This window comes from Erpetoichthys calabaricus, chromosome 11 (assembly GCF_900747795.2).
Source record: "Erpetoichthys calabaricus chromosome 11, fErpCal1.3, whole genome shotgun sequence".
NCBI lineage: Eukaryota > Metazoa > Chordata > Cladistia > Polypteriformes > Polypteridae > Erpetoichthys > Erpetoichthys calabaricus.
In genome coordinates, this window is record NC_041404.2 from 135,031,149 (window position 1) to 135,057,319 (window position 26,171).

At 55.3% G+C, this 26,171-nt stretch overlaps 2 protein-coding genes across 2 annotated transcripts in view; one reads left to right on the forward strand and one right to left on the reverse strand.

Moving 5' to 3' along the window:
• Positions 1-1,860: 1,860 nt before the first annotated feature.
• LOC114660943 (arf-GAP with dual PH domain-containing protein 1) lies at positions 1,861-19,351 on the forward strand. Its single transcript, XM_028813974.2, has 11 exons — positions 1,861-2,441; positions 9,707-9,837; positions 10,043-10,134; positions 11,641-11,723; positions 14,295-14,407; positions 15,044-15,190; positions 16,052-16,135; positions 16,511-16,573; positions 16,984-17,055; positions 17,272-17,500; positions 17,637-19,351. Exons 1-11 carry the CDS (start codon positions 2,351-2,353, stop codon positions 17,663-17,665), a joined length of 1,134 nt encoding a protein of 377 aa, XP_028669807.1. The 5' UTR covers positions 1,861-2,350; the 3' UTR covers positions 17,666-19,351.
• Positions 19,352-23,010: 3,659 nt separating this feature from the next.
• LOC114660947 (ras-related protein Rab-26) overlaps positions 23,011-26,171 on the reverse strand; it is a 48,849-nt gene continuing 45,688 nt past the window's right edge. The window contains exons 6-9 of the mRNA XM_028813977.2: positions 25,843-25,908; positions 25,697-25,753; positions 24,076-24,152; positions 23,011-23,449 (exon numbers count right to left, since the gene is read on the reverse strand). Of these exons, the coding sequence (XP_028669810.2) occupies positions 23,347-23,449; positions 24,076-24,152; positions 25,697-25,753; positions 25,843-25,908 (303 nt within the window). The 3' untranslated portion in view covers positions 23,011-23,346. The remainder of the gene's footprint in view (positions 23,450-24,075; positions 24,153-25,696; positions 25,754-25,842; positions 25,909-26,171) is intronic.

Here is a 26,171-nt window from a genome sequence, read left to right on the forward strand (position 1 = left end):
AAAGACGCGGACAAGGGGCTGGCAAAAAAACAGTAAAAGGCAAAGACCCCGTGGCAGCCCCCGTCTTGATCGGGGTGTCCTGCCTGGCACGTTTGCCACGTTCTCACCGCCTGCCTTCTGTCTACTGTGGACTTGGGCGATGGCCCCACCTTTGTGCCACACTTCATCTTGGCCGTTTAAATGCGCTTCCCTTGGCGAGAGGGTCAGTGCTTGGCACCCATTCTTGTGGGTGTGCCCACGAGGCACTTGCCTGAGAACAGTGGGTAGCACACGGGCCAGTCTCTCAACTCCTCATGCCTACTGGGTGCCAACCTGTCACGACTGGTGACTGTGGGCAAAACCCGAGGAGAGCAGGAAGGGGCAAACACTTTTTCACAGGCTTAGATGGCAGGCCAGAGTTTCCTCAGCCGGGTGGGCTTGCAGGCCATGGTGACGTGTGGAGCTCTGGCTGATGTCCCCTGGCCCATTCCTGATGGACGTCACTTTGTTTCTCTCGTGTGCGTCACCCCCTCATATTTCTCCGTTGCCCACCAGCTTCTGGACTTTGGCTCATCTCTGGAAGTATTTCAACAACGCGTCGGGACCACTTGTGAAATGCATGATGCTGGCATGACGGCCATCTTGGCTTGGTCATCCTGTTTAACACCCCAGCTGTCACTTGGTCTGCCCAGGGTGGCAAGAAGGGCGTTTAGGAGAGAGAGGGTGGCATCTCCACATTCACCAGAAATCCAGCAAAGCGGCAGAATGAAAGAAATTTCACTTGTGTGGGCACGAAGAGGACCTTATTGTCGTGTGTACGCAGTGCACTTGTATGTGCAAATTAACCCGCTGCCCGCCCTCCGGTGCCATCATCAGTGGGTACAACTACCGTGGGCTTGTAAACAATCCTGGGCCTGCTTTTGCCCACTTCAGACTGGCAGCCTAGGCTCTCCGTTCTTGCTTTAGTGGTTCATTCTGTGTGCCCGTTTGTCAACTTTGTACTCGCACTTCACCTGAGGACTCGTCCCAAGCTGCACTCGCTGAAAGGCGCTATACAAAATAAACAATCGAATCGAGCACAGCGTGGGTGCTGGAGCTGGCACAGTCCACCCTGTTACCAAACTGCTGTTGAAGTCGGAATTCCTGCTGTGCCATGTGTTCATCCTCACTAACTGCAGGAGGTGCCCCCCCCCAAAAAAAAGGTATCCTGAGCCAACAGCAAAATCCCACTGGAATACCTCCACCACCCCAAAACGGCCCATGGAGGGCAGAGAGGGCACTACTGGGGGGGATGGTGGGCTTCCCCTGTGAGACTGGCATAGACAGGCAGGACAGATGGGAGGGTGTGTGAGATCACCTGCTGGGGCGCCTCCTGGGGGATCGTGTGTGTGTGTGGAGCTTCATTGTGTGACCCTCTTATCATAAGGGGGTCACAGGGTAGGAATGACCCACAGCGGACCCCAAAGTGGTGTACTGGACAGTGGGAAACGGAGGACTGCAAAGGGACCGTAGAAAGGCGCTGAATGGACACTTTATAGTAGAAGTAAGAGGCACCCCATCGCGACACTAAATGCCCCCCCCCCCCCCCCCCCCCCACACACACACACACATATCAGACAAAGCACTTCACCGTCTTTGAACCCGTGTCTTTGCGCAGCTCGTCGCCTACGGCAGGCCTTTTAAGAAGCGGGAGGGGGGGGGGGTGCCCATCCTCTGGAGTGTATTTTAAGGCGGGGTTTGTTGTTTGTCACAATAGGATCATTTGATTTATTTGCTGAACTTCTCCCTGGTGCCACATCAAGTGCTGTCTGTCTGTTCATCGATCTGTCAATCCATCCGTCATCTGTAGCTGTGACCCACGGCACTGCGCATGCTCGCTGGTGCACATGTCCTGTCCGGGGTGAGCCCAGTGTCCCGTCTGCGCCACGAGCCTGCGCTTTTTACTGATTCGCTCCGTGTGCCGCCCCACCTCGCACTGCGATCAGAGACCTTTGGTCCAGTCCAGGGTCGAGCGGCCGGTCCCTCGGTGACGTCAGCGCCCGCAGTCCTTCCCAGCCCTGCATGCGCTAACGTCACCCGCGCCGTCAGCCTTACCTGGCTGTCGCCCCTGTCCTGTCCTGTCGCGTTGCGCTCAGTTGCTTTTTTTTTTTTTTTGTTTTTCCTTCCTGCTTGTGTCGCCTCGAAGGCTGAAGAAGCAGCAGCTCTGCCGCCGGAGGTCGCGCTTCTGCCTCGGCTGAGCACGCGGAGGAGCCGGGCAGGGCTGCGGCACTCGCAGGGACGGTAGCAGGAGGCGCAGGCTCCGCTCTCTTACAGCACACGGAGCCTCACGGAGCCACAGGACCGGTTTGCCGAGCCACCACGCGCACCTGCCATGGCTCAGGACAAAGAGAGGACGCGGCGCGCGTTACTGGAGCTGCAGCGGAGACCCGGCAACGATACGTGCGCGGACTGCGGGGCGCCAGGTACGTCCGTCCGTCCGTCCGTCTGTGTCGAGTGCCCGTCAAGGTGAAGCGAGGCCATTCTGTGCGCTCGACTGGCTGGCAGGCAAGGGGTCTCGGCTCGGCCTCAAACGCTGGGAGGGGAGCCGGGATGGGCATAACAGCCGCAGGGTTCAAGAGCTCGGACTCGGCGCGATGGGGATGAGGGCGGGGGCGACCTCCTTGTGGAAGGCGAGGGTCCAAACACGGAGTCGTGCATTCTGCAGAGGAGGAGGGCTGCAGTGCCCGAAGGCAGACTGTAGGGGGCGCCCTGGGACGACGTAGCGCTCGGCAAGAAGTGACCTCATTCTGCGGGCGGGCGGGCGGCCGGCTGACTCACTCGGAGCTTTTCTTTTGTCTGGGGGTCGTGGCAGTAAGGGGACTGTGCTGCGTGTGCCCCCCTAAACAGGTGGACGGCTCTGTCTAGGAAGGGTGGGCTGTGGATGAAGATGCAGTCAAGTTCACGGGTGGTCTGAATTGGCGCTGACGCCCCCGTCCCACTGTAACAGGGAGTTGCCCACCCGGCTCAGACCCCTGGCTGCTTCTTAGTTTTTGCTGCATTGGTAGATTAAATAAAGAGGAGGAGTTCGTGGCGACGATGGCCATGTTTATGACATTAAATAAGAGGGGGGCTCCGGAGTGGACCTGTGGGGGTCCGAGTGTGATGTGCAGGTTCAAGGCGCACGCTGTTGGATACCGAGACTGTAGTAGGAGATGCCCCCATTTTCAAGTGCTCCTTCAGGGGTCCCGTCGGTACATTAGGTCATCCTGTTGCCCGCCTTTCTCTGCAGTTGGCATCTTTCTTGTCTTTCGTGGCTGCGGCCCAAAGCTGACGGCAACACAAATAGGCGAGGTCGGAGGGGGGCCTGCCCGCCGTGGACTCGAGTTCTGCGCTTTGGGGTGCTCGTTGTGCCCGTTGGCGCGCCTCTATTGAACTTTTCTTTCCATAATTAAACCTCCATGCTGTGGCGTTTCCTGGGGCAGGCGTGTCATCAAATAAGGAGGCTTAAAATATCCGTGACATCATCAAACCAGTGGTGCCCACGATCTGGAGGGGGTCGAGCGCCTTGTGGCAGGCATGACTTGATGAAGGCGATGAGGCTCAGGGTGCCCGCGGTCTGATGAATGACCCATTGGACGTGGCACCAGCTCTGTTCAGTATGTCGCCATGTGGATCCATCTGGCTCCCGCCTTGGCATGGTCACAGTGTTTAAAAATGGAGATTCGGGGAGCAGATGGCACCCCAGTCCGGGTTGGCTGGAACTGATCTTGGTGCCCTTTGCCCTCTGGGTGGGCTCATTTCTGAGACCTGAGTTGAGACTTCTGACTTAAGCTGAAGCTAAAACACAAGCAGTGGTGCCCCTCTGGTGCCAGCCTGGGCAGAGCCAAAAAGCACAAGCCTACCGTGTGCCCCATATCAATGTCGCTGCCAAAGGCACTAGGACAAGTAAGAACAGCCTGACTCGCCCGGCCTTCGTGCCAACGCCCGTTTAACGCAGCAGAAACAATGAGACCTTTGAACAGAAATGTTGCGGTGCCCGGCCCTCCTAATTAGGGCCACCACACCTTGAGCTGGCAGCCAAAACCTCCACGTTTGTGTAGGCCGCCGTCGCCAGGCAGAGTGTTTGGACTCCACGCCCTGTCACCCGCACATGTGCCAAGTCACCAGCGTCTGCTTCTTGAGGGTGTCCTATGAAGTGGGGTGGTGGTTGGCACTGCTGCCCCACAACTCTGGGCGTGTGGGTTTAAACCTGGCCAGTCCCTGTAGCTGTACTCTTCCATGCAGCTTTTTGACTCTGTAAATGGGCGCCGCCCAAGTTACTGTGCCCAGTATGTGCCTGGTGGCACCTTGTCCTGCGTTGTATTCAGCAGGTTGAAAAAGATCAATGGGGCGATGATAATAAAAGAAAATTGATGATTCCAGTTCATGTGTGCCCAGTGCCCAGTCCAGGAAGAGCAACCACACCAGGGGCACAAATCTCCCAAAAACACAAAGCCGGACCAGGGGGGTCAGTGTAAGCCCACAGGAATGGCAGCAGGAGCCATGTGGGTAAAGCAAACGGTGTGGTGGCATTTCTAAGGTGGGCCTGGGCACCAGTGGGCAGGAACAGGCAATCCCAGCCTCGTCCTCACTTCTTCTCTGTAGGTGGGACACCAGGGGGACGAGGGGGCCACTTTGCGGCGACTGCTGCCATGTCTGGTGACCCCTGGAGGGGCAGAGTGGGTGGAGTGGATGTCCATCCTGATTGGAGTCGTGGACGGACCAGAGTGTGACAGTCACTGAGGGCAATGGTCATCTGACTGATGGAGTGCCCGCTGGGTATTGGGGGGGGGGGGGTCACCAGTGTCTTCTGGGTTTGGAAGCAGCCTCGACCAGAAGGTGCCTGTCATGGACCCCTGTCCCAGGGCGTCCTGTAGGGGGTGCTGCCACGGAGTCCTGGTGTTTGTTTCATTGGCGCCTGCCCATCAGTTAATGCCTGCCATCATAAATGTTGGGCACTGACCAGAAGAAGGAGATTGTGGGCACTACTGGCCATGATGGAGACCTCAGAGGAGGAGCTCCTCTTGGGCACACTGGATGCCCCCCTATAAATATTAAAGGCCACCTGGAGAAGACACCAGACATGCCTGGCGATTCCTTAATTAAACGCAGAGACGAGGCACCCTGGGCTGGGCTGGAGCTCTGGGATGCCCTTCTGCGGGTAACGTTTTAGACACCAGGGGGCGACCTGCTGTGTGTGAGGAGCATGGCTGAGCAGAAGGTGGGTGTCGCCCATGGCACTGCTGCATGCTCTGCAGTATTATGGGCTGTCATATCTCAGACTGGCACAGCATAGTGCCAGGGCAGGGCACCTTTTCAGACATCAGACGCTCGTTGAGCTCGGACCCCTCAAATGTTCCACGCTCGTGTCGAGGGGCTTCACCCTGACCGGCATCTGACCTTCATCTCAAAGTCACTTGAGTGAGGCTGTCTGGAGGGCATCTAAGGGTCAAGGGGGCATGCTGTGGGGGGCGCACTGAGGTCAGAGTGACTCTGGGGTCCTTGGGCCAGCGTAAAGATAAACCTCTAGAGAAGAGCTCAGAGAGGACACGGGCTGCTTGGACGTCACCGGTCACTGCACACCACGAGAAGTCCTTGAAGATGTTGCAGATAGTGGGCACCTTCCAGAAGCTTCACACATGTTTCTTGTGACACAGCTCTCGATGTCACCAAATGCGCTTCAGTGACACGCAGCCAAGGCTTATTTTAGGACATCAGGAAGTGAATGCGAGCCGCAGCCAGTGACGTGCGTTTTGGGGTCCCTCAAGTCACCTCGTGACTTCGGATTTTGCGGGTGGTCTGACTGAAAGGATCTGACAGGCACACTTGACACACTTGTGGGCTACCCTGACTCGCCAGGTCTGTGCTGATTTTCACTGGTGACCCCAATCAGCGCCATGTAGGTGGTCCGCACCCCCACCCAAATCCACAGTTTCTGATCCGTCCAGCCAAGAATGGACTTTGAGTGGGCAGCCTGGCGGGTGCAGGCAGGTGTGTGAGTGCGCCCCCTCATGGCCGTTCCCAGACCTTGTACATGAAACCTGATTTATTGTGATATAGCGCCTTTCATCTTAAGACCCTCTGACCTTTCCCACCTGCCGTAGTTTAGAGTCCAGTGCTGACCTGGCTGCCCCCCCAAAGGCGCCATCAACGGGTGGCTGCTCTGTGCCCCCCACTGGACATCTGCTCATCTGTCCAGTTCTGGGTCTCCAGCACCATTTGTTTTGGGTTTCCAGCTGACTGACGGACTGACTGACGTATGTAGCGCCTTTCACAGAGTGACTGCACCTTCACACGGGCCATTTGTGCCCAGTATGCCATAAGACACAATGTTACAGATAGGTACTCGCTTTGCAGTTTAGGCTGGCAGCTTAACTGGCACGATGGCTCAAGCCATTTCTTCACCTATACTGCCTGGCAGAGTGGATGCCCGTCATGAAGATGGCACTCAGCCCTTGTGAAGTCTCCCCTGTCCTTAACAATTAATTTCTAAACTGGCACTTTTGTCTCCTTCAATAGGAGGGCTCTGGCTATTAGGGTGGCACAACTGACCCGATGAGCTCAAAGTGTGGCAGTGGCACATCTCAGAAGCAGTTTTCTGTGCCTGGGTGGCACCTAGTTTGCCAGTTTTGCCTGTGGCTCCCTCTGTGTTCTCCCATCCACTTCAGCCCCCCTGGTTTAACCAAATTCACTTCCCATTGACTGTGTGTGTGCTGAAGCAGGCCGGGCATCCATTGGCATGAGTTTCCCTCCAGGCTTGTGTTTGACTCGCGTGAATCCTGTGCCCCCTCGCCCGCATTTGTCTCTCTCTCTCTCTCTCTCTTGTCCTCCTTTTGAGGTTAAGCTGAGCAGACTGTCCAAACGAGGGGCTGTGGACTACCATACTGTCACTCACGTCACTGCCACTAGGGGGCATGCTGAGCAGCCTGGAACGTTGACTGTTGGGTTTGAGGACTGTGGCATGCTGCCAGTTTGGGGGTCCAGTGAGCTGATGGCATCACACAATCTGAAGCAAAGAGCCTTTTGTGTTTGTGGGTCTCGTCCTGCCATTACTGGCTCAGCCTTGTGGTAGTGGGTGCTGTGAAGGATGAGGTCAACCACCTGAAGTCCATGTGGTGGTCCCTTATCATCAGTGGGTGCTCCCCTGTGGCCCTGAGCTGCCCCTCTCATTTTAAAAGGCCATGGTGGATCAGCGTGCCCTCACACACTCCGGTCCTTGGTGCTGGCCGACTCAACTGCCCTAAAGGTTGGCTTAGGGTGGCGTTAGCCAGTCTAATGGCACAGTGACCAGCGCCACCCATGTGGGCCAAGAGAGGTGAAGCTGATGACCAGCCATGGCCAAGGGTCTCAAGTGAATGACCACCTTTGTTTAAGGGGAGCCACAGTGGGACCCCTGGAGAGACCCCATTGTTGCACTCTTGGCTGCTGGGAATGCCTGCAGGGGGCACCAGTGACGATGAAATCCTGCACTTGATTTCTGGTCTGTGCAGTGAAGATTTTATCCTGCAGGGGCCGCCAGTCTTGGCTTGACCACCCTTCACATTTTTTGGTGTTCTGTTGGGCACTGTGCCCATTGCTGGGGGGGTCCACAGGTTTACCCAAGGGCTCTTGGCCTGCACTGTGCTTGCTGATCCATACAACAAGAAGGGAGGTCTGTGCCAGGGTGACCAGTCTGGACAGGGCAGTGCTTAATGACCAGCTGAAACTCGTGAAAGCCTCAGAATGTGGCACATCAATGCGGGCACCACTTTAGCCGAAGCTCGGGCACTAGTAGAGTGAGTGGCACAGCCTTGACTAAGGTGGTTGGTAGGCCTCTGCGCACTGATGGTATGTGTGTGCCCCCTAGTGACTTCTGGGGTTGGCATAGAAATGCAAGAAAGGGACAAATTAAGAACGTGAGCGGGTAAGAGTTGGGTAAAGTTGCATCCGTTACTCGGCCAAAGCCCTGACGTTTACCCCACTTGGTCCACTCACCCTCCCCACCCCCCAAGTTAGCCCCCTGCTGTCCATACCTGATCAGACTGGGGCTGCCTGTGGCACACAAGTAGTGACAGCTGGCCACCAGATGGCAGCACTACCTTTTTAAATACCTCAGTCAGATGGCCATTCTGTGCCATCCCAGACTTTGTTAAAATGCACCAGTAAGTCCATTGGCCTCACCTTACGGTGCCATTTGTGCGGATGGGCGACTTTCACCACTTACGGTGCACAAGCTGGTGGAGGGTCCTCTGTGCGCTTGTGGTGGTGTCTTTCACTTTTTTGTCTATTTTTGGGCATCTTAGATCAGGCGGGCAACACCGCATGTATGAGAAAAGGTATGAGGTGGGCGGCGTTTCCTTGGCTGACTTTTCTTGTCTCAGAGTAGCTGTGACCACCACACTGGTGCTTTAGGCTGCAGTGGGCTGCTGATTGGCGCACGGGTGCAACGGGCTTTAGAGGTGGCATTGTCACCTCCTCACTGGGTGAATGGCGGTCTTGTCATCCTTGTTGTCAGCCCACTTCAATGGCCATGGCAGCAAGGATAAGAAGGCAAGCAGCCAGAATCTTAAAGCAGCAGATTATTAGGCAGCCCTACCCCTAGGAGACCACCGTGTCACCAGTGCAGTGTCACAACTTCAGTTAGGTGGGCGCAGCCAGGTATTGGCACCATGGACAGTGCCGGGTTGACTGCGTGCCATCTGTAAGTCATTATGGCAGAAGGGAAGGACGAGTGCTCTGACTAGGCTGAGGGGTCCAAGGGCAGATACACAAGATGGCAGCTGATTGCCCCCCCGAGAGACTAACGGTCATCACAAGTCACCGGGGTGTTGTGTTTAGCGGCTGACTTGAGTGCCCGTGTGCCCACTGCCCCTTGTGTTCCAGGTGCCAGGGCCTTGTGTAATAAATAAGGAGCTGCACACCTGTTGACCCCCTCTGTTTTAAAATGGGGGGATGAACCCCCTGCTGGCTCCCCAGTAGTAAATTGGGAGTTGTGCCCCCCGCTGGCTCTCCAGGGGCACTTAGCTTTGGCCCTCCCTTTATATGGCGCCTTTCATCTTAAAGCATGTTACACGTCCGGCTGAGCTCAGACGTTTGGGCAACTGCTGCCTCACTGTTAGTGGTCCGGGGGGCCGGCCGTGTGACTCGAGCGCCTTGTGGTTTCCTCTGCGCCCCTCCTCTTCTCCGCCTTTGCCTATTTTTAGCAAGCAGAAGTCGCCAGTCGGAGGCCTTGGTGAGCTTGTGGGCCTGCTGGGGGGGCTGCGTGGGGGGGGGGGGGCGCAGATCCTTTTGCACTTTGAGTTCGTTTTATCTTTATTTTGTGCTCTTGTCAGTGGCTGATTTTTTTTGTCCCCGAGCGTCCCTTTTGACACCTTTGCTGTGCACATGGTGCAGCCTTTTGGTTAAAGTCGGGTCTCGGAGTGCGTCGTGTTATATGGCGCCTTTCATTTGGACGTCTGCCTTGGCCATTTTACAACACACAGAGGATGACCTCAGGTAAGGGGTGTCAGGTAGTTGTCACACGCAGGGTGCTGCCCCCTGTCGACGCCGGGGACCCGGGTGACTCCTGGGCACTTTATGAATCGAGACTGAGGGAGAGAAGGGGGGGGTGGGGCCACATCTGACCACGCCCTCCCCTCTGACCTGCACCTAACTGGGGGGGACGGGGTGGGACTTGCTGGAGATGTGGCACTGGCAGAACCCTGTCAGGGTGTCCCGTTTGCTCTTCCAGATCCGGACTGGGCGTCCTTCACGCTCGGCGTGTTCATCTGTGCCACCTGCACTGGGATCCACCGCGGCATCTCGCAGATCAGCAAGGTCAAGTCGGTGCAGCTGGACGCCTGGGAGCCCGTGGAGGTGGAGGTAAGCAGCAGGGGGCGCTGTGGGGAGCCTTTGTAGATTTAAAATCCTTCACCACTTGTGCCAGTCTGCACTGGTCTGATGAGGCCTTGTCCGAGCCCAAGAAGTGCTTTTGTCTAGGTGAGCCCTGGGTAGCATCAGGGCACTGGATGATGAAACGCTGACTGATGGCACCTTGTCTCTTGTTTTTGTTTCTTTTGTCCCCAAGTTCATCGGCTCCACTGGAAACGATGCTGCGAAGGCCAAGTACGAGCAGAAGGTGCCACCTTTCTACTACCGACCGACAGCCTCTGACTGCCAGTAAGTGACTGGCACCGCTTACTCTTCGGGTGGAGTCTCAGATAATGACGCTCACATTTTCTTCCCTGCCATCGTATGTCTATCTTGTCTGTGCCAGGTGGTGCCCAGCCCCTCTGTCTGCCATTTTTGACCCTTGGGTGGCTGGGCTGCACCCCCCATCCTTTTTCTGTGCCCTCATCTGTCCCCCTAAATCCTGATGCACAGACTCCCTACTGCCTTCTGTGCCTTCCATTTCAAGCACCTTTCTGGGCACCTGACCCACCCCAGGGTGGTCTTGTTGAAGGCTTTATAGTGGTTGCCCCCGTGTGATTTCCTCAGGTTCTCATGCTAATTGTTTTGAGGTCTTCAACTAAAATACCATCTCAGAGGAAGGGCACCTTAGTGCCCAGGTAGCTCCTGTATATATGACATTTGCCATTTACCAAATGAACAAACACCAAGTAATAGCCCCCAGTTGAATGCTGCCAGCACAAAGTGGCAATAAGCACACAATGCCACGTCAGAGGAGATCACAAAATCCCATGACTGATACCCATCAGTCCAAGATGGATAACCCTGCCAGCGTGAATGCAAGAGGGCAGCAGAAAACCACCAGGAAGACCCTAAACAGTTGGCAGCTTCTCCTGCCCAGGAGGTCCATGTGGACGAGTCCACAATCAGAAGGACTCGCCAACAGTCGACAAGTCAGGGTGGGCAGATGAGACAGAAGTGGGTCCAGTCATGCCCCCACAAGTCATACTGGAATCCCCTCATTCCAGTGGTCCAGCGTGGTGGTGTTGCTGGGATTGAATGCACCAGGAATTCTGCTTGAATTCTGAAAATTCTTCATGGGAAGTCTGGTCATCCATCGGTGAGCAGAAGCGTTTGGACAGGCAGCAGACGGTGGTCCAAAGCGCTAAAGCAGGTCTGCATTTAAAAGGCTGAGGAGATGCCAGATTACCAGTTGGGACTGGCATGGCCTGGCAGGCCATTCTCAATGTCTGGGAATTAAAGCGAAGACAGGGCTGAAGTTCCTCCTCAGCGGCGTGAAAAGCAGACGATGACTTAGAGAGGCAGTGTGGCCAGTTAGGATGTTTGGGGGGGGGGGGGGGGGCACTTATTTTTTCACACCGTGCCAGAGGGTGTTGGGTAATTTGAATAAATAACAAATGTGCTCGACACAAAGGAAAGAGTTTGCTCCCTCAGGTGCACTCAGAATTGGGCTTTTTCACAACACTGGCTTACTGGTCCCACAGAGTTGAGTTACTGGGGGGATTGGGGGGGTTGGCCGCCTCTTTAATTCTGTGTTGAGGTGTAGATGGCATTAGCTAGGCGCTATATAGCTTGGCCCAATGCAGGTGACCCTCGCCCTGCTCTTGTTTCTGTGTCCTCTGTGTGTTTGGCAGTGAGTGTCACCAGACGACCCACCGCTTGCACCTCTGCCTTCCTACCGACGGGGGGTCTTGGCTCTGCTTTACCTTTATGGTGGTCCCATCCTTGAACTCGGGTCCTCGCTTGTTTTTTCAGGGTGCTGAAGGAGCAGTGGATTCGGGCACGCTATGCCAGGAAGGAGTTCATTTACACAGAGCGGCAGGAGCCATACTCTGCAGGTATGTCTGATCCTCTTCTAGCTTTGGGTGAGACCCCTGGCAGTGCCCACCTATAAATATGCACACCTGCTGCTGCCACCCCTCCAAGCTGGGACCCTCCTCTTTGATAGCGCCACAGACGTAGTGGCATTTGTCTCTCCTGGTATCACCCACATCTCTCATTAGCCGTTCATTCAGTTGCCAGGAGGTGGCGCCAGTCCAGTGCCCTGCCAGTCTCTCTTCATTTCTGGGTTATTAGAAAGTTTTAAGAGATGCAAACTGTCACAACAGCAGCCCACCTTCACTTGGTGGCAGTGCTGAAGATGACATGTGTGGCCAAGACACTTGGGGGCGCACTGCCTTCTGGTCTCCTTCACCACACTCTGGTGCATTTAAGATGAAGCTCTTGGCATGGCACTCTTGCAGTCTGTGCCAGCTCCCTGTGGCAGCCATGCGATTGCACCCCTTTCTGGTGGCAGGTCTTGGTGTGCTCTGATGGGCTCAGCATGACAGAATGGCAAAGCCTGGGATGTTCTGGGATGAGCCCACTAGGCTTCAGGTGTGTGGCTGGACCGGGTAATCGATGTGGTCAAGGGGGCAATGCCCAGGGGTCCAACATTCAGTAACATTGTGTATGGCACCCTGTCAGGAACACCAGCAGTAGATGTATGCCAGTGGAGTGGGTGGTCCTCCCCATTCCCAGTTACACAGATTGTCTGAGAGGCACATGCAGGATGGCTGGCACGGTTCAGCACAATATGCCCACGTGTTGTGTTGAGGGCGAGGAGGACCAGCAGCGCCTGTCACATAATGCTGACCTTGTCACATCTGCCGAGGGGCCATCTGCAAGTGGGATGCACAACAATTCCATCAACTGGGAGAAGCAGGAGGCTGGCACTCATGTCTAGAACAAGATGGGCATTGTGAAGAGCATGGCATTCAGATGAGGGGGAGTGGGCAAGTGCCAGGGACCTGCCTGTCATGTCTATGATGGATGGCGTGCCTGAGCTGGCTTGTGACTTTAACCCCGTGAATGCTGTTACCTAGCTTGGAGCAAAGTGGCACATAAAGCTACTTCCCTTGAATTTTCTGTGGCAGTTCTCTGGTGGGCACATGTCATGAGGGTCCTATGACACCAGATATGGAGAGTGAATGGGTGGAATGACGCAAACCAAGAGGTCAGCTTAGTGGATGGTGGTCATTTGTTAGAAGTGCCAGGTGACCGTCAACAGAAGACAAAGGGCACTGTGGCTGTCATGGTGGGGGTGCCATCAGCACACAAAGTGGTGGCAGTTGCTTGCCTGAATATTCTGGGTGAGCTGTATTTGTCCCAAATCGCCAATGCTGTGCAGCGCTTCGTGTGTGTGTCATAGGGCAGTCTGGCACCAGGGTGCCACGTGTTCTGGGAATTCCACAGACCAAAGATCTTCATTTAAACAGTTTTAGCAATTCACACGAAAACCGAAATCAAAGACGAGAAGAGCAGCATTCTGGGAGCCATTGGCACACTTAAGTGGCAGTCCGTGCCAGCGGCGAGAGATTTCCCAAGTGCCTCAGTAGGCACTGCGTTTTACCGGTGGTGGGCAGACTTGACCTGCAGGCACATCTGTTTAGAGGGCCAAACAGAAAGTCAAATGACAGGCAACGAGGTGCCCGGCCATGGTGTTCACTTCCGCATCACGGGGTCTCAGCAACTCACCATGGAGTCACCACTGACGGAGGGGGTCTCAGCTGCCCCACCTGCCTGCCTGTGTGACTTGCACTTCCTGGGTGGTCTCCACCGGGTGCGTCCTCTCTTGGCATTTTAGACCTGCAGGTGCTCATTGTGGGCCACATGACTCTGGAAACTGCGGGCATTGCCTTTCGTTGGGGTGGCAGTGTGGGCACTCATTGGCTTTGTTCCTGCAGGCCACATTGTGACACCGGTTGACTGAGTGGGTGCTACCCTGGGCATTGCATTTCTGTTCTGGTGTTTGTAGGACTGTGCAGTTAAGGCGCTATATAACTGTAATGTTGTTCATTAGACCCCCAGTGCTGCATTTAAAGGGGCCAGCTTTGCAGTGCGTCACACTTTTTAAGGCGCTATATAACACAAACATGGGCTGCTGTTGGGGTGGCATACCACTCGGTGCCCAAGGCTGCATTTGTGTGGACTTGGCATGCTCTCCCTGTGGCTTTGCCGTCTTCTCTTGAGTTGTGCCAGTTTCTGCCCCTTGTGCCCGGTGATGGTGGGTGAGCTCTCAGTCCGGGTGTGCAACCTGGGTAGGCTCGGCCCCCGGGTCCCCAAACACATGAAGTGATAAATGGCGGCAGCGGTCCTGGGTTCAAATCTCAGCCCCTAAACATGAGGTGTGTTCAAAGTAGCGTGCCCCCCCCCCCCCGAGGATATGTGCCAAGTGCCATCTGTCCATTTTGAAGGAGGCCCCTTGGCCTGGTGAGGTGGCCGTCCACTTTCTGTAGGGCACATGGTCAGGGTCCTTCAAGGCAGTGGCCTCAGTCCTGTTGTCCATCTGGATGGGATTCTGAATGTGGGTGGGCGAGGGCTGGGTGACATGGGGGTCCTGAGCGTGCCTGACTGTGCTGTCCCCGCAGGCTACCGAGAAGGCATCCTGTGGAAGCGTGGCAGAGACAACGGGCAGTTCTTGAGCAGGAAGTTCATCTTGTCGGAGCGAGAAGGTGTCCTCAAGTACTTCAACAAGCACGAAGTGAGTAGAGCATCTGGGGGGCCGGTGGGCACCACTCTAGGATACCGATGCCTTTAGCATTGTGTCTGCCCAGCCAGAGCTGAGTGTGGGAGTCAAGCTGATTGGCACGGGCACAGGTGTCTGCTGGCCATTCTTGAGGGTCAAATCACATGTGGCCACATGTCTGCAGTGGGTGGTGCCCAGCTTGGTGCAGTAATTATTAGAGTGGCATTCATGGTGTGGGTGGGACTGACAGCTGGCAGCGACAGGCACTGTAGACGTGACTAATAGGGGCGGCCGACTTGTCTCATGTTCTGGGGTTTGCGCTTGAGTTGGGCACCGAGTGGGCATTTTGTGAGCGTCCACTCTGAGCTGGTTGGCTTTTTGATCAGGTCAGTGCTGACCAGCGGTGGTCATTTTAGCTGTGTGATTGATGTCAGTCGGTGGCACAAGGTCTAAGGATGCCCTTTAAAGGAGGAGGGCAGACATGCGAGTGGGTGGGTGTCGGGGTGACACGGTGTCTACCATAAGCCCATATGGGACGTGGGAAACGGGGTGGCCGTCCATGCAGGCCTGGGCGACTGGACACTCGGGCCTGTCCTTGGGCTTCATGCCCACCTGCCCGCCCTCTCATGAAGTTCTCCGTGTTCTCTGTAGGCAAGAGAGCCCAAGGCTGTCATGAAGATCGAGTGCCTCAATGCCACCTTCCAGCCGGTGAAGATTGGGAACCCCAATGGGCTGCAGGTCACTTACCTGAAGGACAACAGCACCAGGAACATCTTTGTGTACCACGACGACGGCAAGGTAAGGGGCACGCCAGTGCGGACCCTCTGTGTCCTGGCACCTCTTTGGCATTCTCTGTCACTTCACTGTTCTCAAGTCGGTCTCCTCCAATTCAGGCTCGTGGGTGCTGGAGCCAACCCTGGCAGTTCTGGGTGCAGGACCGGGCACCAGCCCATCAGTCAGGGGGTTTGAACCCAAGATGCTGGGTCATGCCCCCTGTAATTTACTTGCAGTGCCAGCGGATTGTTCAGAGATAAGGAGTGACCCCTAACATCACACTCTGCCTTGACATGATGCTGCACAGATGAAGCCACCATTGTCCCCAGAGACCACCATCTTCTGTTCCAAATACAGCAGCACAACAGGCCAAATATAGCGCCTTGCACAAGGTTGTCTCCTTCTGAACGAATTGGACAAAGGGGGGGGGAATTCCTGGGACCCACCTCTGGGAGTGAATGTGGAGCTGGAGTGTTAGGTCAGTCGGTAAAGGGTCTGCCAGGCAGTGCCATCTGCACGCCCTGATTCAGTCCCAGTGGCACTTTGCACTTGCTCACATTTATGATGCCAGCAGTTTTTTCCATCCTCTGAATGCTCAGTGCCCGCCTCCCTCGGTGGCCATTCCTGCATATTGACTCAAGTGACCGCCGGCCCCCCTGCTTCAGGCTGCTCTCTGGGTCATTTCATGAAGTCGTGTGACAAAGTGAAGATGAGCGCTGGCACACAGGGTTAGAGTCAGGGTGAGCCTGTCTGGACAGTAGTGGGCACAAGGTGATGACCTGACTAGCCAAACCCCCGTGCCCTGTAGGCTGTGCCAGTGTTCATCAGGAGCAGATGATTGGTCCGTGTGCCCGTCTCTCACCTGACCACGTTCTTGTCTCCTAGGAGATCGTCGACTGGTTCAATGCCATCCGAGCAGCCCGCTTCCACTATCTCCAGGTGGCCTTCCCGGGAGCGAGTGATGTGGACGTAAGTGTTCTGCCCCTCGTCCGCGTTCTGGTTTACACGGGGGGCACTAGGGGGCGCTCCATGCTCATTACGCTCTTCCCTTCTCCTCCCACCCATTCAGGGGCTTCGTTTGCAGGCCGACCTCATCTTAGGGTGGGCTAAGTGAGTGGGACAGTTGAGGTTTAATGCCAAAAGAAGGGGGGCATTAAAAGCCAATGACAGAGACTCGAGTGACTTGCAGATGGAAGGGCGGAGTCTGTGGCGCCGCCCTTGTGTCAGGTGGCTGTCATTGCAGCGTGACGCTGGTCCTCAACATGGGGGGGTGGGGGTTGACGTGCCGCTGGCCTCCACACCTGTAAAGATGGCTGACATGCGCTTTGTCCCCCCTCTGTTTAGCTGGTGCCAAAGCTGACGAGGAACTACGTGAAGGAGGGCTACATGGAGAAGACGGGCCCGAAGGTGGGTGACTCGCTGGGTGACTCGCTGTGCCCCTCGTCCGTCTTGTCGTCGTCTTCTTCCTTCTTCTCCTTCCTGTTTTTGTTTTGCTTTTCCGCCACGATCTCCCATTTTGATTGAGTTTGTGTTCCTCTGGCACATTTACATCCTCTTATCTGGTGTCGTTGTGGCACACCGGGCACATGCCACATGGTCTGGACCACAGAACTGTTCCTCCTGCATGTTCAATAATTCACTTCAAATTACCCAGAAAAGACCCCAAGGTTCCACGTCCAAGTGGTTATGGGGGTCCTAATGACATCATCAGTAAAGGAGCCTTTAGGCTTAGCAGGCGCCTGGGGACGTGGGTGCCTGGCATTGCCCCCAAAGGTGCCCAGTCTATGCTAATGATGCCCGTGGGTTTTGTTTTGCAGCACACCGAAGGCTTTAAGAAGCGGTGGTTCACCATGGACGACAGGAGGCTCATGTACTTTAAGGACCCCTTGGTAAGAGTGGCAGCGTGGGCACCCTGTGGCAGGGGCTCCTCTCATTCATTTGTGGTATCACAATATTGTGACTTTCATGCTGCTGTAGAATGGGTGGGTGCCCAGCCGTCTCAGCGCCCCTCTTCCGGGTGTTTTGACGTGCCAATTGAGTGAAAGCGGGCAGGTCCCAAGGGTGCCATCAGTACATGTGACTGCTGGCTGTGCCCTCTGTTCCAGGATGCCTACGCCCGAGGCGAAGTGTTCATCGGAAGCAAAGAGAACCATTACTTGGTCCTGCCGGGGCTCCCGCCGTCGACCCAAGGCTACCACTGGCAGCATGGCATCACCATTGTGACGCCCGACAGGAAGTTCCTGTTCACCTGTGAGACGGAATTCGAGCAGCACCTGTGGATCGAGGCGTTCCAGAAGGCCATCAACAGGCCGATGCTCCCCCAGGAGTACGCAGGTGGGTCATTTTATATAGCGCCTTTCACAGCCCCCAGTGCCCCTGGGCTTGGGGGTGTCCACTATGGGCTCATTTTCAACATCAGTGCTGTGAAAGGCACTATATGAGCCTGACCGCTGCTTGTCTTTCGTTTCAGTGGAGGCTCACTTTAAGCACAAGCCCTGAGGGGGGTGCCGTCCCAGAAAGCGGATCTCCAGTGCAGAGACTCCCAGCGTCCACGCCAGGTGGCCATGAGGGGCAGCGGCATGTTGGGTGGTCCTAGGCGGCCTTCCATTCTGCATTCCAAGTGACTGGGGACCCAGCTGGTGGAGCGTTGGACCATGAGCTGCTGCACCGGTGGCCGATGGCCCCTTCGACAGCCATTGGGACTAAAAAAACCAAACAAGTTGGACCCTCAATCCCCCGCTCCCGCCCAAGACCCCAACATGTCCCCCTCGGCATTGAGCTGTGACTGTGGCCTTCAGCACTGCCTGGCCCGTTGTCCCCTGGGCTTCGTTATCCCTGTAGAGACTGAGACCCTCCGTCCACCTTGAGCTTGGGAGCCCTGGATGTCTCCAGCGTGTTATAGTGCCTCTCACGGTGCTGGTACCGGGCACCCATGAACTGGCCCGGGGAGATACGAGTGGCGCATGGCTGCTGTCTGATTGTTTGCCAGCTCTGAGCTGTCGCTGTGTCCCCTCGGTGTCCCTTGTGCTGTTTTTTATCAACCTCCCTGAGGACAGAATTCATGAAAGGCTCAGTAGGTTTGTGGGTAAATTGGCATGCGGGGGGCTTTGTTTTTGTGGGCAGGATGCGGGCTCCAAACCTGGCAGTGACAAATGCTGGTAAAAATGACCTGCTGATCATGAAAGGCACTATATAACAATTGACTGACTCGCATGCACTCTGCTCTAACAGACTCGTGTAGCTGTGAAGTACCCGCTGTGAAAGGCACTATGTAAAGACTGGCACGGGGGCACATTGGTGCTTTATAGCACCACCTCTGGCGTCCTACTCTTAACTGGAGCTGCAGTGCCAAGTTGTGCCACTAGTAGGCAGTATCACTGAAGGCTTCCCAGGACCCTTTGAGTTGAAATTCAGAGGGGATGTTTAGAGGATGGCACGAGTGCCAAGCTGGTGTTTCTCAGCATTAGTGGCATGATTGTGCTTTGAGGAATGGAACCTCATTGGCTAAAGCAGCAAGGAGCCACGCCGGTGTGCACTTGAACCCGGGTCTGGGAGTGCAAGTCTGCCCATTCAGGTCATGCTGACACTCCGGGCATGTGATCCCCAGATTGGCCTCAGGGAGGCACTGTAATGGTGGCATGCCTTGGCTCTGCCCATTTTCTGGTGTCTGCAGATGGTGGTGGGCTCCTCCACCCTCATGCTTGAATCCTTCTGACTGTGCCAGTTCCGTCAGCTTTGATCTCTTGTCTCCACCAAGTGTGCCCACCTCTCAGTCCAGTCAGCTCTTCAAGAGCTGCTGTTCTCTTCCTGGCATACAATGCCCTCTTCAGTCCGGCTGGGTGTCCACATGGAGACCAGGCCGATGTCCCTGTTCTGCTCTGTCTTTGTTTAGTGCCTTTCCAGGACCCAATGCTTTAAAAAACCAAACCAAAACTACCCATGTGTGGCACCAGTCAATGCCAACCCAGGTTAGTCCATCAATGCCCCAGTTTGTGGCCTCTTACTGAAAACCAAAGCCGTGCCCACAGGGACAATGGTGACTGCAGGGTCAGAGTTCACCTTCGTGGGCATGTGGACCAAACTCCATACCGGGCAGCCAGTGGGCAGAGTCTGCCAACAGGACCCGCTGGTCCTTCCCTTTTCAATGTCGCGTGTCCTCCGGTGCATTAAAGCGAAGATTTCACAGCTGGTGGCCATCGTGTGGTGGATCTGGGCTCAGCTTTTCTCTTTTTTTAGGGCATGGGCATGGACGAGGGTCTGCCCTGAGACCTTTCTACCTGTCAGGCGATGGCGGGATTGCCCTGGCACCTTCTCTCGGGTCCATTTGGCTCAGTGATTTGACCCCACTGGCCTTTGTCTCCACTTTAGCTGGCAGAGGTTTTGAGGGTCTGTGTGAGGCCCCCAGCGGCCCCTTGCCCTACTCTTCCGCTCTGACTGGCAGTTGGCACAGTTACAGTCTACCCACATATCTGGTTTGGGTTCTGCGTCTTTATTGTATCTTTGGTCTCCTAGGCTTGAGCACCCTCGGCACTGAACCCAGCATGAAACTCACGTGGCCATCTAGAAAAACGTCGATGTCATTGAAAGCCGCCCGTAATTTATGGACCAACGTTACACTGGACAAAGTCCAAGATGACTGGAGAAAGAATAAACAAAATAAGAGATAAAGACGCCGGGGGTCTGTCTTTATCGGATTCTTATTAGACCAAGAAGCCCTCGTTGCCCAATCCTGCCGACTACGCCTCTGCTCTGCCTGCACTTCCTTCTTTCAGAAGATCTCATCGGGATTTATTGGACGTGAATTTCTTATATTCAGTAGAGTCCTCCAGTTCTGCTGTGTCAATCCTGCCGACTACACCACTGCGTTGTTATTCTTGGCCTACACGGCCCTCTTCAGGAGGATCTTCGATCCTGGATGGCATTAACATTCAAGTATCGTCTGTTTTCACTTGAGTAGTCTTGGGCCCTTGTGTGTCAATCCTGCCGACTACGCCACTGCTCATCCACGCCGTTTTCAGCAAGATCCCAAAAGGCTGTATTGAGCTGTTATTAGAGTTGTGTGCAAGTCCTGCCGACTACGCCACTCTTCTGTTCTGCCCAGTCTGCATGGCCGTCATGCCATGGTTACTCCTGGCTACATTGGGTTCTTATGTGCTGTGTCCTCTAGAGGACTGGATGTCAGTCCTGCCGACTACGCCATCTCCTTTCTTTTTGACATGTCGTCTTCATTCTGGCCTCGGGTTTTGGACTTTAACTAATTGGTGCCCCCCCCCAAAAATGAAATGCCACCCCAGTATAATTTAACACTGAATAGAAAATGAAGTCTTTATTAAACACTCAATGCTACATCTACAAAACGGAGTTCAATCAGCCGTACAGACAGGATGGACGACACAAGCTCAATGAACAAAGGTGCGTCGATGTGTGTGAAGGATGCGGGCGACACCAGATAACGTTAAAGCGTTCATTTCATGAGCAGTGGAGCAATCGAAAGCGTGACTGGGCACAAGGCGGCACGCGGGCCAGAGAAAGTGCTGCGAGTCTAAGCCAGGCGTGCGGCCGCGAGAAGCCTTTAGCGTTTCACTGACAGGGTCGGGAGTTGCACGTTCCTTCAAATCCAGGACTGGCTGTTGTGCGCCGATGGTTGGAAACGAACAGCAGGAACACATCAGTCTCACTTGGCTTTTAAAGAAATATGGCTGCTTGTCCACCCTCTGACCAGCAGAGGGCACCCGAGAGTTTTCTGCTTTGTTTTTGTGTAAATATTTACCAGCTGAGCTCTTGGAGGGGGTCATCGTTCTGTTTATGTGTTCAGGATGCCAGCCATGAGCACCTGTGGGGGGGGCACACATGTCTAGGTGCCAAGGACTAAGAGCTCGAAGAGAGCAAAGCTGATAGGACGGCCTGTTGGGTAACTTGTATGGACGAGTGGGTGGCAAGGGGGCCATGTCGCCCCTGGCACACCTGCGGAGGTCTCGGCTGGATTGAGGAGGGCATTTAGTCTGGAGTGTCTAGACAGCTCGACAGAGAGTTGGGTGAAGGGGCAGTGGCTGCTGTGCCAGTGTGACCACCCACTAGCATGGAGACCCTGATTACAGGGATCTTGTTCAGTGCCATGAGGTGAATGAGTAAGGTCCGGTGGGGGTGAGCCAGTTTCTACCAATGGACCCCCCACCCCTCCTGTTATCAGGATTGCCTGGGGCAGTTGAGCTCATTTTAAGCTGGGGGTCCTCTGGAGTGACACAATTAGGTGTGATATGGGCAACGTAACACGGGCACCTCACCATGTGACTGCCACGTCTGTTTTGTATGTAATCAGATGGATGGTGCCAGGGCCACAATGCAGGGGACAAATCTGTGAAATAATCCTAAAAGATCACCTGCACTTACAGGGGCCTCATTCGGGGGGGGGGACTTGTGGCACATTAGCAGAGGTCCCTGCCATCCAGTTGGCCTTGGGGTCTGTGAAGACCCCTGCTAAGAATTTAGAGCTACGTGGCACTAGAGGGCAGCTCCTCAAACAGTACAGCAACTTGGGCCGGGACCCTCAAAGCCCACATGGCACCCTGCTGTAGGAGTCTATGGGATGTGGGGGGCTTGGCCAGCAGGGGGAAAGTTGCTGACCCCCCCCTTTTGACTGAGTGGGCAGTGTTGGTGACATTTAGGTCTAACATAGTGGACACCCCTGAGGATGGCAGCAGGGGAGGGGGGGTACCTATGTCTGTATGGTGCCACCCAATGACGGTGCCCTTTGTTCAGCTCGTCCCGCTATGTTGCACTGCAGGGAGAGGGGGGCCTTTAGCCAGTGTGACAGTGAGGGGGCACCAGCGAGTGGTCTGTGTGGTCCGGGGGGCTCTACTGCTATGCCCGTGTGACCCTCGCCAGTAGAGGGGCTGTCTGTTGCTGCTCTCCTCTCTGTTTCTGTACCCCTAAATGAACACCCATGGCTAGGGGGCTTAATCCCACTCTACTGATGGGTCCTGCAGATGGCGCTGCCTCTTCAGGAATGCCAATGATGGGGGGGTCAGTTTTGCTCCGCCCCCTCCAGGAGGTCCTGGCCGATGGCTTTATGGGGCCTTTAAGTATTTGCTGTATTCACTGGGGCCTCAGCTATCCTGCCGACTACACCAATTCTCTTCTGGGTCAATCCATGGAATCATTTTGATGTGCCAGCTGCACTCCAGTGTTGGCATGTTTTGGGTTTGGACTCCTCCTTCCCACCTCAGAGGTGGAGGTTGTACCTTCACTCCCACCTGCCCCTGTTTTTGCCTAACTGGTGGTCACCTCACTGCTCTTGGGAGGTGCCATGAAATCTCAGCATGGCATTCCTGCCTATTCCCTCAACCACCAGACCCTGCGCCCAAGCACTGCAGAGCCCCCACCCTCGACCTCCCAGGCCCCACCGAGCTCTTTGGCGCCCCCTACCGCCCCCCCCCCCCCTTGTTTCTCCTTCCTATTCAATAAACACAGTTCTGTTCTGCTGCCCCCTGGTGTTCTCCTTCAGTTCATTTCAGGCCTTCCTGGTCGACGTTCTTGTGGGTCGGGTGGCCGGCTGGCGAGGGTCTCAAAATCAAGGCTGAGGTGCCAAATCCGAGGAGTCTGGGAACTGGGATGGACATTTCAACCAGGGAGATTCCTCCAGAGCTCCTCCGTTGAAGGAGGGTCCGCTGGGCAAGTGGCAGCCATAGTGCCAATGATGAAGGCACTATATAGAGTCACCTGGCCTTACTAATGGACCCCCTTGAAAGCCTTTGGGTTTGTTAGGAATGGTTGAGGTTGGCAGGTGGGCTGAAGCCCCCTCTAGTTGGGCGTGCAGGTCGTTCATTGGACTGAGACCCCTCACTGTGCCACTTGGCCTTTGGTGGCACCTTAAGTGATGATGATGATGATGAGGAGAAGGATTGGACAGACAAGGATGGAGGACAAGCTGGCCAGGGCAGTGGGGACAATGTGTGACAATGCGACCCCCAAAACACACACAGAGGGCACACCTCCCATTTTGCTCTGCCCCCTCCACGAGGGCACACATTGGCACAGAGTGAAGGCCCCCCAGACGTCGATGGAAGGACACGAGCTACAGACATGCACAGACTTTCCACAAGGAGAATATCCTGAACACTTAGAGAGATTGGGGACGTTGTGCCCAGCGCCATCTCAGTCTCTGTGACCCGCGGGGCCCATTAGGACTTGCAGCACCCGGAGCTCTTCATCTCCTTGTTGACGTACTCGTGGAGTCGGAACTTCGGCTCGTTGGGCGTCTTCATCGACCGGTGTTTGAGCTCCCTGTGGGCACAAAGAAGGCAGGATTAGGACCGAGGGCTGCCATCTTCAGAGTGGGCATGGGCAATGTGAGGGGAGTTCTGGAACAGGCATTGATGGACTGGGAGCCGTTGGGGTGAGGGCACAGCATCCCCAGAATGAGCACCAACAGTGAGGGCACTACAGACCTGGGCACCAGCCTGGCGAGGGGAGAGATCTGAATTTGACACCATCGTGGGCTTTGGACAGGGTTGGCTTTGAATGATTGACTGGGCACCAGTAGTATGAGGTTGCAGCACCCACAGAAGGGGCATCAAGGGTGAAGTTGGCTCTGGTTAAGGTGGCCAGAGGTTTGGGCATCAGTTTGATTTGAGGAGACCCCTGAAGGGCTGGGTGCCCTTACTGTGCGTTCTGGGGTTGGCATTGCTAGACTAGAGACCAGCAGGGTGGAAGCAGATCCCTTGCACATTGGGCATAACTTGGGCTAAGCCATGCTGGTTACAGATGCCCTGTGTGCCCTCAGGAATGGTTACAACTGCCTGGGTGAGGGCATGAGCAGGGAGACATACAACAAGAGGCACACCCAGATGGTACTAGTCGCACATCAGTGGGCACTGCCAAGGTGAATATTTGAAGGGTTTCCTACTCACTTTGCGATCGCCATGAATGCCAGCTCCACATTCAGACCACTCTTGGCGCTCGTCTCCATGAAGGGGACCCCAAACTCCTGGAAAAGAACAACATGTCGGAGAGGTGAGGGCAACGCGACTGGAATGCCTTGTGACTGCAGACGCTGACAGCAGGGGCCGCTGTGTGCCCGTGGTGTCACTGGGTGGAGGAGGCGGCTTGCTGTCCTTGTCACCTCAAATGTGACGGATGGGAATTTATTGGCGCCTGCCCAGTGCTGTTCCTTTCATCTTAACCCTGATTGGTACCAGCAGGCATGTGACAAGGGTGACCGGACAGGCGCGCCCAGCTGACCCAGTCGGATGTGTGACAAAGGGGGGGTGGGGGGAATGGGACTGATGGAACTGAAATCCACTGACCACGCCCACCTGTGCCACTCCACAGCCTTTCTTCATGGCATCGTCCGGTGGCCTGTGACACCTGCAGGTATCAGGCGAGGACCCGAGTTCATCTGGGGGTCTTCCTGCTCTTTGGACTAATAAAGATGGTGGACGCTGGCTATCGGTGGCACTGGGTGATGAGGTGGCATCTCACTAATGGCTATTTAAATAAAGTGCATTATTATTATTAATGTCTGCCTAGCATCGCGGTGACCCTCCGGGGGTGCAGAATTGGTGTCTGTGGTTCTCCCTTTACTCCTCCCATGTCCCCAAAGAGGCCCACTGGGTGAAGTGGTGCCTCTCAGGAGAATCTGAAAGGTGCCCCGTCTGACCCTCAACCTGCTTGATTAGTACATGGCATCAGATATGGGTAGACTGTCAATGGCTGGTGTCACCCCCTCAAGAGCAAACGGTCAGGTCGGGGGGCTTTGATGAAATTGAATTAGCAGATGGACCACAACTGCTGACACAGACTTTCATATAGTGCCTCACATGGCACTGTGCCAATGACACATTGGCCACTGATGAAGAAGAGACTGACGACAGTGGGGATCTGGTGCCCTTGCTGGCATCTCAGTCCAGTTGAGATTAACGGTGGACCCAAACGGGGCGGCCAAGGTGGCTGACAGCTGAGCAGTTGTGCCCACTGGGCACAAGAGAGGGGCTGCTAGCAGGTGGTGTCCCTCAGTATTGCCCGCCACTGGAGTGTGTGTCATCCTGAAAGTGAATGGGATGGATTGGGCAAGCATAAGCATCACTGGGGACAGTGGCATGAGGGGCTACCATGACACTGGACATCGAATGGGTCAGAAACACTCCATGCATGTGCCATCTCGCTAGAGGATGTGGTAGGCACATCAAGCCTTCTGTGTGGCAGCAGACACAGAGACCAAAGCAAAAGTGACCCCGTTCAAGAATGGCACTGGTGAGCCAACTGGGTAACAATACAGTGTGCCAACAGTAGGCATAGGGCTAAGAATGGGTTAAAAAATAAGGAAGAGTCGGAGAATCCGGCAGCACGGAAGGCGAGGACGCCTGGCATGAACCGCCCGCCGCACTCGATTTTAACTTGTAATTCAGAGTCTGGCCGCTAGATGGCAGAATTGGACCATTTTAGGCGTGCGGCGGAATAGAAGAGGAGGAGCAGGAGGAAGAAGGCCGTCCAGCTGCGCACCTTCATCGGCGTCCTGCCCGTCCACCCTACCTTGGCCAGCTTCTCTCCATCTTCTCGTTTGACCACCCGCTCGTGAGTGGCGTCTGCCTGCAGAATCGAGAACATCGAATTAGAGCCGACAGACAGACAGACAGAAGCCAAGTGGACACGAAAGGTGACGAGGCCGGGTGGCTTACCTTATTGCCCAGCAACATGAGGACCACGTCCTGCTGCGCGTATTCATGGATTTCTGTCAGCCACGCCTGTGGAGGGACAATGAGGAAGAGGAGGAAGAAGAAGAACAGGGCATTTAGTGGCAGCGTGGAGATCTAACAGAGCATCTGTGACACGAGATGAGGACATGGCATGACACACATGTGTCACATCACAGAGGAGCAGTTGTCACAGCCAGCAACCATCTGAGATATAGCACCAAGCACAACACCCATCTCAAGTTTAATGCCCGGGCACAGCAGCTGGTTGAAGTATAATTATCTGGGCACAACAGCCATATTATGTTTAGAGC

Bases quoted from the DNA above. Each gene is read 5' to 3' on its own strand.
- LOC114660943 (XM_028813974.2), top strand. From the start codon at position 2,351: ATGGCTCAGGACAAAGAGAGGACGCGGCGCGCGTTACTGGAGCTGCAG. The intron at 10,135-11,640 runs GTAAGTGACTGG...TTGTTTTTTCAG, and splicing joins CCGACAGCCTCTGACTGCCA to GGTGCTGAAGGAGCAGTGGA. The intron at 16,136-16,510 runs GTAAGTGTTCTG...CCCTCTGTTTAG, and splicing joins CGGGAGCGAGTGATGTGGAC to CTGGTGCCAAAGCTGACGAG.